Source organism: Xenopus laevis, chromosome 5S (assembly GCF_017654675.1).
Source record: "Xenopus laevis strain J_2021 chromosome 5S, Xenopus_laevis_v10.1, whole genome shotgun sequence".
NCBI classification, from domain to species: domain Eukaryota; kingdom Metazoa; phylum Chordata; class Amphibia; order Anura; family Pipidae; genus Xenopus; species Xenopus laevis.
In genome coordinates, this window is record NC_054380.1 from 54,034,381 (window position 1) to 54,047,381 (window position 13,001).

At 37.8% G+C, this 13,001-nt stretch overlaps 1 protein-coding gene across 3 annotated transcripts; it reads right to left on the reverse strand.

Moving 5' to 3' along the window:
* Positions 1–7,273: 7,273 nt before the first annotated feature.
* Positions 7,274–12,242, reverse strand: LOC121394221 (putative nuclease HARBI1). Of its 3 annotated transcripts, XM_041564575.1 has the most exons (3): positions 11,801–12,242; positions 8,379–10,249; positions 7,274–7,652 (listed from the first exon to the last, which is right to left on the reverse strand). In XM_041564575.1, the coding sequence occupies exons 2-3, from the start codon at positions 9,109–9,111 to the stop codon at positions 7,288–7,290; spliced, it is 1,098 nt and encodes a 365-aa protein (XP_041420509.1). In that variant the 5' UTR covers positions 9,112–10,249; positions 11,801–12,242; the 3' UTR covers positions 7,274–7,287. The 3 variants fall into 3 exon arrangements, with proteins under 3 accessions (XP_041420509.1, XP_041420508.1, XP_041420510.1); XM_041564574.1 differs by lacking the exon at positions 11,801–12,242 and having other exon boundaries at positions 8,379–10,525; XM_041564576.1 differs by lacking the exon at positions 11,801–12,242 and having other exon boundaries at positions 7,588–7,652; positions 8,839–10,525.
* Between the last annotated feature and the right edge of the window lie 759 nt (positions 12,243–13,001).

Genomic DNA, 13,001 nt, shown 5'->3' on the forward strand with positions numbered 1-13,001 from the left:
AAAGGGAAACAAAGTGAGCTCGAAATAATAAAAAATAATAGTTTATAAATAAGCAACCATAAAGGGCTAAGAGCATCAGAATGTATATCTGTTTACTTTATACAGTTTTTAAGTATGCAAGAAATCCTAAAATAATACAGCTTCCTACATACTACAAAAATTATTCCTTGTTTTCTATCTTCTAGGTTAAAAAAAATTACAAATTTCTTTTTGGGGAAAAATCAAAAAGAACATCTCTCAATATGAAAACTAACATATGGAAATCTATACTAACTAAAATTAATGCTGTAGGCATTAGCGAAAGAAATTTAAAAGATCTGAAGAAACGCTGGTATGACCTCCGCAGGAATCTGAAAACAAAATTAAATGCCAAAACAAACACAAATCAGTTGAATGAAACAGAACCTGAACTTAATAGATTTGAAAGAAATGTGAAAGATACTTTTCATCCACATCTTCTACATGGAATAGTCGATGTAGACAGTGGTCATTCAAAACCAAGCACATCCAAAGGTATTATAAAATTTTCATTTGTGTGTTCTTTTGCTTGAAGTTGTAACGATAGCTTAATATGAAAAAATGTGGATAGACACATGAAATTAACAACACATATCTGTAACAACCTAAGTCACCAACACATACAGAATAGTCCAATCAAACTTGTCTGTAATTAAAGTCCTGTGACATCAAGTGGAATAACACAGGAAATATCTATTTTTAAATTAAGTAAAATGCATTTAACAATTAAAAAATTACTTAGTTAGAAATGATCGTTTCAAAGCATCTTGTGTATAGAGAAACAAGCTACATGCATTACTCCATTGGGATTTAGGCCCATTACAGTATGGTGACACAATCAAATTCGGGGAGATTAGTCGGACCAGCAAATTATCACCTCTTGTTTGGGGGGACAATTTCCCCTGAACTGCCTTCCCACTGCCTTCCTCTTGCAAAAAGAATAATAGCATGGGGGAAGGCACACGTGGTGCTTCACGTTGCCAGAATTTTCCTCACGTGTGTATAGAATTATTCTCTATCACCTTTATTTTAACTAGACTATCATAGAAGATGAATTGAAGAATCTCTGCCCCACATGTTTTTTTCAGTAGCTCATCACCTTTAGCTCTGCAACAACTCTATTAATCTTTAGACTCTTCTGTTCAAAATGTTGTAATAAACACCAACGTGCTAATTTACTTACCTTACGTACTGTCAGGGAGCCGGGAGCCCCCTCTGGGGAGTAGTCCGGATCTAGGAGGAAGCCCCTCTGGAGGGATCAGGGTCGCGGTATCCAGGGGGTCAGGCAAAGAATATCCAAGTCCAGGCACAGGTCAATAGGCAGGCAGATTACTAGCAAAGTCCAAAAGTCCAGGCAAAGGGGTCAAAGGCAAGGGAAACAGGCAAAATTACAAACAGGAGATGATTCAGAAACCAAGGAAACAATGGCAAACGATTCCTATTTTCAGGCGCCATCTTTGCGCCTCAGGCGTCCTTTTAAGCTTGAATATGGCGTCTGTAGACACGTGGCGGCCATGGGCGCCGCCATCTTGGATTCGCCGGCGGCGGCGGGAGCGACACTTACCTTCTAAGCTAATTTACTTACCTTTCAAGTTGCACTAGCGTTGGCTTCTCTACACTTCGTCAAGCTTAAATTCAGTAGGGCTGCAGAAATTTATGAAAATCCAAAAATCCAATCAGTGGTCAGAAGTTATGCTAGCAACTGCAAATTAGCATACAGTAGCAACGTAAAGTAGAATAGATGTATTTGTAGCAGCAAATACATTACACTACACAAGCCCAGGAAACATGAATTAAATAACATAGCATAGAGTATTTATTTTGCCACAAAAATGTGTCCATTGCATAGGTTATGTACATTATTTTCTTAATATGGGTAATTCTTATTCTATGATTGACAAACCTTTTTTAATCTCCTTCAGATACATATAACATAGATCTACAAGATTCCGATCAAGAGAGCACATTATTGGAACAGAATATGCCATCTCCAGAACCTCATGAAATGAATTTACCAATATCTGAATCTGAATATGAAGAAGACGAGCCTACTTCTCAAAACAAGTCACCAAACTTTGAACAGTTGGAAGTCAATTTCCTTCAAAATATGGAAAAATTCCAACAAGAATATTTTCCATTCACATTAAACATTGCAAACACTATTGAGCAGAGTATTTCTACTCTCACAAAAGCAGTACAACAATTGCACAACACATTAGATACCAGACTAAGCAACATTGAGCAATTGTTAGAGCAACAAATAATTAATGCAAATTCAAAACAGAGTTCATCCTCAAACATTTCAGATGCAACACACACTTTACAGACTTTTCCACACACTAGTAATATGTCAAAAACTTCCAAAAAAATATATGTCCCCCCTTCAAAAAAAACAACCCACAAAAAATGAAGCACAAGAAACATTTGAAATGTTAGCAACAGATTCAGTGAGACATGCCCATCATGATGACATCACTTGCACCAAAACTACTGCATCGATTCAATTTCCAAAATCAATTCTTGAGATTAAGCAAGAATTTCTAAATGAGTTGGATTAAAATTTAAAGCACCGGTGCATCTCTTCAAACAGTAGTGGAGATATGCAATATTATACAATATTTGTTTATTTTTGAAAATGCTTATTGAGTAAACAGTTATTTAGATGACTATAAAAACATATTTCATGTTACTTAAACATATTCAACAACAAAACATATTGGTGTATCAGTTTTTCTATATTTGTCCCTAAAGAGCAGTGTATTCATTTACATGTCATACCCACAGCATTTAGTACTTCTTTGAGTATACACTAACGTTTACATTGCAGCAGCAGTGTATCTGTCAACAGTTTTTCCCTTATGATGGTGTGTTTTTAATTATTATTTTAGGATAATTTTTTTTTAACTTTATCTAAGGACCTCTAGGTCCTCATCCATCTATACGTCCCTTACCATATAAAATTATATATTTATCTATTAAATGTTCTTAGATCTTGCCGATGGATCCCCATCCTATTGAACCCGTGACTAAGCAATATTCTGAAGTAAAAGGAGTTGTGGTGCAACAATAGCATGCAAAATGTTATTGGGGTAAGTGCTATGATTGGGCACTAAGTGGACTGTGAGCAAAAATTGAGGCTAAGTTTGGCAGTACACCTAGTTTTAATGAAACTAAAAAGTGCCTCCAAGCCTGGATATCAAAAATAAGCACCTTCTATGAGGCCACTGAGAGCAACATCCAAGGGGTTGCAGAGCAACATTTTGCTTACAAGCTTCTGGTTGGTGATCATTGCTGTAGGCCAGTGATCCCCAACCAGTAGCTTGTGAGCAACATGTTGCTCTCCAACCCCTTGGATGTTGCTCTCAGTGGCCTCATAGATGGTGCTTATTTTTGAATTTTAGACTTGCAAGCATGTTTTAATTGCATAAAAACTAAGTATAGTGTCAGGTAGAGCCTCTTGTAGGCTGGCAGTCCACATAGCGGCTACCAAATTGCCAATCACAGCCCTTATTTGGCACCCCAATAGACTTTTTTATGCTTGTGTTGCTCCACAACTAATTTTACATTTGAATGTGGCTCACGGGTAAAAAAAAAAGGTTGGAGACCCCTGCTCTAGCCTATAGCTCCTTCCCTTTTGACGTCCAAAGTGCATTTCTTTTGGATTTTTGTGGTATACATGTGCTCACCTCTAAGATAAATCTTCTGCATGGTTCATTAATATACACTTATGTTCCATTGGTGTAAGAATAACACTTTTCACACAAATTAGCTGTGTGAGCACTTTCCAGAACAAGTGTATTACAGGACACTCCCATACCATATGCAATAACTCAGCTGGATTGTATTTACATCTGGGGCAGAAAGGGCTAATACATTTTGTATAACCATTCAGGTTGGCCTACTGTACATGCTATGTGTCAGGGAGCCAGGAGCTCCCTCTGGGGAGTTTGTCGGGAACTAGGAGGAAGCCCTCTGGAGGGATCAGGATCGCGGTTTCCAGGGAATAAGCAGAGCATATCAAAGTCCAGGCACAGGTCAAATAGGCAGGCAGAATAATAGCAAAGTGCTAAGTCCAGCCAATAGTCAATAATCAGGGAATCAAGCAGGATATAGACAGGGAAAAACACAGGAGATCAGGAACAGGAACCCAGGATACAGGCAATGTGATCCTATTTTCGGGCGCCATCTAGGCGCCTCAGACGTCCTTTTAAAGGGGATTTTTGGTGCCCTTGCACCGCCGTCATCACGTCCACGACCGTCGCGCTACATCTGCGTCCGTCGCGCTGTGTTGGCGTCTTTGCGCCTGCGCCCAGGCGTCTTTGTGCCGGCGCCGCTACCCACATGGTGGCCATGGCCGCCGCCATTTCCCAAATCCCAAATTTTGCCCCCAAATATGTACCTGTGCCCTCAGCAGCCAAGAGGGAGGTGGGGGGTGCTTAGGCCTGCAGTAGGAATCACGGGGAAGAGGGGGTTGAAAAGGAGGTTTATGAAATTGAAAAACTATAAAAGGCCAAGTAAACCAAGGATTAAAAAAAAATCCCCTTAAAAGAGCGCCCCCCCCCCCCATGATTGCGCCCTAGGCGGCCGCCTACTCTGCCTACCCCTAGTTCCGGCCCTGATCAGAGGTGTCTAAACTTTTTGCAACGAGGGCCAGATTTGATATTGTGGAAATGTGTGGGGGTCAACCATTTAGCCCGGCATTCTTTGAACCATTTACATCATTTAACTTGTTTAATTAAGAAATAGCATAGCCGAAATAATTGGGCACATTAGTGAAATGATGTGCCACTTGGATCTATACTGCTACCTGTGTGCTGAAGGTGTTAGCAATAGACACGTACTGGCATGGAGTGACGCACTGATCTTGCATACTTCTTTAGCACTGAAGGTGTCAATAGAAGTACAGAAATGCCAGTACAGTAAAGTAAAGAAGTGTGCTAGAGCAGTGCATCTCTACGTTCCAGTAGGTGACTATTGCTAACACCTTCAGCACACAGGCAGCAGTATAGACCCTGCTACCTCTACGTGATTCCTGATTGAACTGTACTGGGGGGGCCACATTATTCTTAATTCCATGATGGAGGCTGAGGGCCAGAGTAAATTTGATAAAGGGGAAAAATTGGCCCCTGGGCTGCACTTTGGACATGCCTGCTTTACATCTTAAAGTAAAAATTAGTGTAGATTTGGCAATCCATCAATGTTGGACATACAGGAGCAACAGCACAGTCGGGTAAAGCCAGAACAGTAATGTTGCAAATTTGGATAAATTATAGTTCCGTCTGCCATGCTCATACTATGCCTTTCATCAGGGGAGTCACAAACAATAATTAGTAAGTACATAGATGGTACTTTAAAGTGGGGCAGAAGCCCCTTATCTTTCTTTAGTCAGATGTAACATTTTATGGACAGAGCCTTTTCACAGACATATATTATGTCTCCATGATTCCACAGGGCAAAATTGGTAAATGGCAACGTGGGTAACACTAGTGAAAATTCCCAAGTGTGTATTTAGTAATAGTTGCTGGCGTAAATCTGTAGCAAAGTAGGCACTACCCAATGCCAGCCATAACTGGACTAATAATGTTATCTTTTGCAATACCTGTTGTACCAGACTTTAGTTTGCTAGCTCAGATCTGCAGAAGTGCAATACAGTTGATAGGAGTTTGAAAAATTGAAAGTGAAAATAAGAGTTAGTGAAAATAAAGTTGGACATTTTTGTACGTCCCAAAAAAACTTGCATGTTTTAAATTTTCATGGGTGATATGTTAAAATGATAAAAAATATTCTCTAGGGTACCCTCATTCCCCATAAAATTTATAACATAAACAATACTATAAAGTTGGTACTTGTGTACGACAATATAAGACCTCTATTTTATTTAATTAACTTTCCCTGGCTTTGTGTAGTGTAATGTAATTGCTGCAGCATATATTTCCTTTGTAGTTTTGACTGTACAACGTATATTAATTCAACATTGCTGGCTTAACGTTGGACTGCTTATCGTAAAATCATTAGTGCAACTTCACAAGCATTTAGTAACCTGTGCGCAGGAATCTTCAGAAATTTATGTTGTCGCAGCGAATATAAGTATGGCAAAGTGTTACGGATGTGAGCGAGTCCAGCACAGGCGGATCGTCAGAGGTAATTAAATTAGCCTCCATGTTCCTAAGTGCTTATTGTTACATGCAGCATTTGGTTTATATCATATATTATAAATAGAGTATACAGTGAGTGTGTTCACATAAACCAAATGTAAAAAAAATATACTTACATGGCTAATGTAAAAGTTACATTTTTAATGTCAATTTAACTATATATATTTACAATTGAAGACCATGTAATTAACATAAAAGAATATAAAAAATATACCACCATGCTCAATAAGTTAAATATCATTTTAATATGCATTACTATTTACTCCAATTTCAATGTGAAAAATAACAGTGGTATGTCTTTTAATTTCAATACAAATCTGAATAGTGGGATGTTTTATAAACAAAGAATTTTAGTGACACAATATTCTGTTGCATGAAATTAAAACAAATGTGTAAATCTGGTTGTGCAAACATTTGTGGAAAATTAAATTTTTTGCAAATGTCCATCACGCTACCCCACCTGAATATCGTAATAAATCTTAGAAATGATTTGAAGGAGGCTGTACACGGCTCGCCAGCCGACAAAATTTTACTGAACAGAAGAGATTTTGTATGGACAAATGAATAAAGAATACCGCCATACAGGCTATATGAGGTGTGTATAGGCTGTTACATTTCAAACAGGAGCTCAACTATTTCAGTTCTATTCAGCGCTTCTTCAATTTGCATCTGAACCAATCTGCAAACTAGGGCCAACATTTGTCTAGCAATCATGCATTGATTTGAATAAGAAACTGGAATCTAAACAGGAGAGGCCTGAATAGCAACATTCACAAAACAAAGAAGCATTAACAATAAATTTGTAGCTTTACAGAGCATTTGTTTTTTAGAAGGGGGACAGTGACGCCCATTGGAATGCTGTCAAAAGAAGAGTTAGAAGAAAATGGCATATAAATGACATATAACTCTAAATTAAATTAAATAATGAAAAACAATTGAAAAGTTCCTTTCAATTAGCCTTTCTATAACATAAGTAAATTTACTGTAAAGGAGAACCACCCTTTTAAGATTGTTTTGTAAGCTTTTCATATGAATACATTTAACAAGATATCAACAATAAGAATATAAACAAGTTTTACAAAAAAAATGTAACCTCCCAAGTCAAGTGAATCAATCAAAAAAATCGTTGAATCAAATCGTTCCTTGTGATAATTGCTTCATTCTGGTCAACATGCATTTGAAGGTCAGTGTTTTCTTCACATGCTGGTTGGATTTCACATACATCATTTTGGACCCTTTGTATAATGATATTATGTAAAACAACACACGCTACAACAATGTAGCACACCTTTTCAGGCGAGTACAGTAGTGACCCCCCAGTGATGTCCAAACAACGGAATTTGCTCTTTAAGATTCCAAATGCTCTTTCAATTATACATCTTGTTGTAGCATGGACTCGGTTGTAGTTTTTTTCTTTTGCATTCTTAGGCCGCCACACTGGCGTCATCAGCCAAGTTTTTAACGGATATCCACAATCTCCTGTAAAGAACACAAACAAAATAATCAAATTCAAGTAGCTACTGCATAAAAAATAGTAAGGTAAATGAAGAAATAAATTACATATTGCAAGGCTATCAAATGAGCCACAGTACAAAGCAGCTAAGCTTAAGGCTCATCACTAATTATTCACCAGAAAATGAGGTTGGTCTATAATATAAGCTAATGCTACAGGGCACTTTGTTAAAAAATTATACTAGTTACACTTGTTTCTGTGCTGCCCTGTAGTAATTATGTGTATTAATTACTAATCAGCCTTATATTTTGACATTTCTATTTATGTGTACTGTATATTTTGAGTGGGTCCCGAAGCTCAGTAAGTGACAGCAGCACAGAGCATGTGCAGTGAATCAGCAGAAAAGAAGATGGGGAGCTACTGGGGCATCTTTGGAGACACAGATCTTCACTGCTAAAGGGCTGTGGTTGTGTACAGTGTTGGTACCTACTTCTTTAGTTTGGCTTTATCTGTTAAATTTATTTTAAATTATTATATTTACATATATAAAGCATACAGTTACAGAGAAAACCTGTGAAACAGAATGCTACAATTAAAATTTCAATGACACACGTTAAGTAATAGTTTACATATATGTTTTTGAAGACAATGCTAATACTGATATTTTAAACATTTTAACCATAAATGAAATTTTTCACAAATGTTTAAACAGTGATCAGTTTCATGTGTTAAAGAAATTAAATTTTTTTTACCTAATAGCCACGAATCTTTGAATTCGCCCTGTTGAAAACGTTCAGACAAAGATGAATTTGACAAGATATACGAATCGTGAGAAGAGCCTGGGAATTTAGCAACTATATCCACAAATTTTAGATTAAAGGAACACACAAGCTGGACATTAATGCTGTGGGAGCTCTTCCGATTTCTGTAAATGTGCTCCAGGTCAGCAGGTGGGCATAGTGTAATGTGTGTACAATCTATAATTCCCACAATGTTAGGAAATCCGCCAATCTCATAAAATTTTCCTTTAACTGTATTCAAATAACTGCTGTCAGAAGGAAAGTAGACATACGATTTATAAACTAACATAATTGCTTTCAAAACTTCATCCAATGAGCGGCTGCAAGAGCTTTGAGACACACCGCCAATCACTGCTATGCAACTTTGAAAGTCACCTTTTGCAAAAAAATTTAATGCCAACAGCAAACGTACAAGGCCAGGGATGGCGTGAGATCTTTTAGTTGGCTTGCACAAATTCACTTTCAGCACATCATACAGCGATAGAATCTCCACAGTGTTTAGCCTGTATCGATCCTTAATCTCAGTGTCCGTTAGGTCCACCAGCGTCACTCGGTCACGAAACATTTTTATCTTCTGGCATTTGCGCCTTTTAACTTGCTTTCCATTATTAAAAGGCTTATCGACTTTTTCCATTCTTTTCTTTCTTAAATGGAAGAAAAACAGTGAGGGAAATATAATTTCCATAATCTAAAAAGAAAAGAAAAACTTTTATTACAACAATGAAACATTCAAAACAGTGGTAGGCCAGGCCACCTAGACACCCTAGCCAACCCATCCATCCTTAACACATTCATTACTGCACATACATACATGGTAGTGAATTACATGTGCAATAATAGCATTCACATGAAAGCCTAGTGCAATGTCCAGTCTAGGGGTTGGCATAACAGGTTCCTCCTCAGCACCATCCTATATCTGTGTCCTAGGCAGCTAAATATCTGCAGCTATATATCTGCCATAATTCAAAGTGCATATAAATGCATACAAAACATATTTAGTTTGGTAATTTTGCCATGGGATCTAACTGTTACTTTTGTTATAAACAGGGCATTCCTACATCAGTGGCCAACTTCAAATTCCCATGCTCAGCCTCCTGTGTAGCTGTCTCTCATCTTTGACCTCAGTGTCAGATCATGCTCTAATTACCCCCACCAGTAGCAATCACAATAAAAATTAAGAGTTAAGTGACCTGTATAATAGCACTTGGCCCACTGGCTTGTGATTTTATATGTATTTGAAAAACAGGGTATGAAGCACAACATCCATTGGCATTGCCTTAAAACATTTCATTCAGCAGAAAATTATTACACAAGCTTTCAGGGGAACAACCCCTTCCTCAGGTCAAAACACGGTTTCTTCCACACACCACTTACCATCGGTGTGCTTCATACCCTGCTTTTCAAAGACTGAACAATTTGGCTGACTTGAGGGCAGCTGAGGATTGGATGCACCCAGAGCGAAGTAAGTCAAGTGTGGAAGAAACCGTGTTTTGTGATTTTATATGGTCACATAACTCCTAAGTGAATAAATGTAAAGAACAGACAGAGAACTAAAGCAATCAGATGGGAGACTTTATATTGAGGAACTTAGGGTAAACCTGTAAATAACAGAACCCTGTCTTAAAGTGAGAATGAAGTAATGCCATATTTAATGAAAACAACACAACAGGTGCTTCTAGAAAATATAAATATACTAGCCTGTGATGAAAAGAATCTGCAGGCAAAAACAGAGTCCAGTAAACAGGCCAAAGGTCGGGTCAGGCAGCAGGCAACAGTGTCCAGAAACAAGCCAAGGTCAAAACCAGGAAATCTAAATAGAAAATCTAGAATAGACAGGAGCACAAAGAAACAGTGAATACATACATAGGAATGTAAGTCAATTGCAAGCATTCTACAGTGGCTAAACTGGAGAGTGCACAATTTTAGAAATGCACACCAAAGCATTCTAATCCCACATGATCCTGACAGTATAACAACATTTTTATAGCCCCCCCTAGGCCCCCAACTCATATTGGCTCCATTCCCTAATCCAGTGATCCCCAACCAGTAGCTCATGAACAACATGTTGCTCTCCAACCCCTTGGATGTTGCTCCCAGTGGCCTCAAAGCAGGCGATTATTTTTGAATTCCAGGCTTGGTGGCAAGTTTTGGTTGTTTAAAAACCATGTGTCCTGCCAAACAGAGTCTCAATGTAGGTTGACAATCCACATAGGGCCTTCCAAATGGCCAATCACAGCCCTTATTTGGCACCCTGAGAACATGTTTAATGCTGATTTTAATGATTTTTGATTTTGATTTTAATTTTTACTTCTGAATGTTGCTCTCAGCTTCAAAAGGTTGGGGATCCCTGGGCCTAACCACTAAAGCCCCACCCAAGATCTGGCCCTGTTCATTGATGGTTATGGCACCCATAAGTAAAATAAAATGTTTATTTCACAAACTCCCATAAAAATTGATTTGTGAAAAAAAAATGTGCCAGACATTCCCTCTTACAAGTTAAAAAGGATATTGGCCAGAGAATTATTTAAAAAAATACATTAGTGACAAGAGGTTTAATAAATTAAAAAAATACACTGATTGATGTACAGTAGAACTAAACTTAAATTCAGAAGTTGGGGACTATAGTAGATATGGCACGGCTTTGGTGTTCTCATTGGCGGACCAGCTATTTTGACAAGTACAGATCAGCTAAGCCTCTCCCTGTGCCCTCTCTGATAGTGAGATTTCTGAAAAATTATATCTTTATAAATGTAAGTATTGTTTAAATGATGCTCTATGCATATTAAAGAAGCTAGTATTTCCAACATAAATACATTTTTAACACAAGGATAAAAACTGGACTTGGAACTAGTAATTACTGTATATAACAGTGTAACAAAATGTAAACTACATCTTTAATAGCCTCAAATTATGTCTGTATATTATCATACAATTTAAACTGTAAGCTCTATGGGGTAATGTCCTCAAGCATTTTGTCTGATTGACACTGAGCACTTAATCTATATTGTAATTATATATTATATTTATCTCACTTGTTTTTTTAAAGTGCACTTATTGTTACTTATGAATGATACTTTTTTAGTTACTTATTAGTTACTTACTATTGTTGCTTTTTATATATATATATATTTATATATATATATATATATATATATATATATATCAGTGTAACTATTTACTTTTTAATGTTACTTATTACAGTGTCCTTTTCTTTATTACTTATAAATGTATTGGTTTGCTGTACTGAGCTTTTTACTGAAGGAGTGCAATACAATTAGAAATATACATATAAATAAAACAAAAGAAGAAAGATTTAGAAATATATATATGTATTTAAAAAAGAAATGTAATAGAAAACAAATGATAAAACTTACTTTAAATATATATAGAATAACCTCAGGAACAATATCTTCGGAAAAACGAAATCTCCTCAGGATTAAGCAGCTTCCTCTGAGTGACAGAACTCATCTACAACGTGACGTGAAGCTATTCTGCAGTTGTCGTGCTAGGAAATGTTCTTTCGGGTACACGACATATTTATTCGTTCTAACGACATTATTTTAATCAGTTGTACAGTGATTGCGCCTTTTTTCTTGAATTTGACGTAACTACGACAATTTAACTAAACCGTCGTTCCACCGACAAAATATATACGACATTTTATAAAAATGCCGGACTTACGAGAGATTCAAAGACAGTGACATCTCCCTTTGTGAATTTGACGTACATACGACATTTTACAAATTTGTCGACCGCCACTTCTGGGTTACTTTTTTTACCGACACTTTTGTGAATTCCCCCCATAGTATTATGATTTACAATAAAGTCCAGTATCTTATCCCTTAATACCTGTGATAAAAAGAACTCACCCTGGTGGTCTAGGGGTGCGGCGGGGACACCCACCGTGCCGCTCTTCTTCTTGCACTGTTGTGGCTACTTAAGGGATGCACGCCCGTGTCTCGTCCTCCTTATAGACGCGGACGTGCTGGCATGATGACGTCAGCACGCAGAGGCGTGCAATGTCGTGAAATTCAAACGATACAAAAGGGATTTTAGCTTACTGTTCATTGCCCGTGATAGGAGTTTGTTCCTGGTGCTTCTGAGCTTTTGCCTTGTACTACGACCTTCTGTCCAAAGAGTCTCGCTAACAGTCGTGCCCTTCTGCCTATCCAGAACCTCTAGCCTTGCACCTCTAGTTTAAGTAGCTGAGGGCTCCTCCCGAGGCCAAAGGCGGTCACACTACAGGTGTAGAGACCAGGGTGCTTGGCATTTGTTCTGGTGTTGGGTGCCGACCGGGACAATACCCCTTCGAAAAGCTTTCCTACCACTGTTCACAGACTAAGCGGCCTATAGTTTTGAGGCTGAGAACGGGATCCCTTTTTGAATAGTGGCACTACATTAGCAATTAGCCAGTCTCTTGGCACCAAGCCAGACCTCAATGAGTCTTGAAAATTTGTATCCTGGGAAGAATACCATCTGGTCCCAGACCTTTGTTTATCGTAACATGTTCTAGTCTCTTTTGAATTTCTTCATGTGTGAACCATGCATCATTAGTTGTATTTCTAGAATTGCGAC

Excerpts from the sequence above, each read along its gene's own strand:
- LOC121394221 (XM_041564575.1), bottom strand. The coding sequence starts at position 9,111 with ATGGAAATTATATTTCCCTCACTGTTTTTCTTCCATTTAAGAAAGAAA. Across the intron at positions 7,653-8,378 it reads CAAAGATTCGTGGCTATTAG|GAGATTGTGGATATCCGTTA; the intron begins GTAAAAAAAATT and ends TGTTCTTTACAG.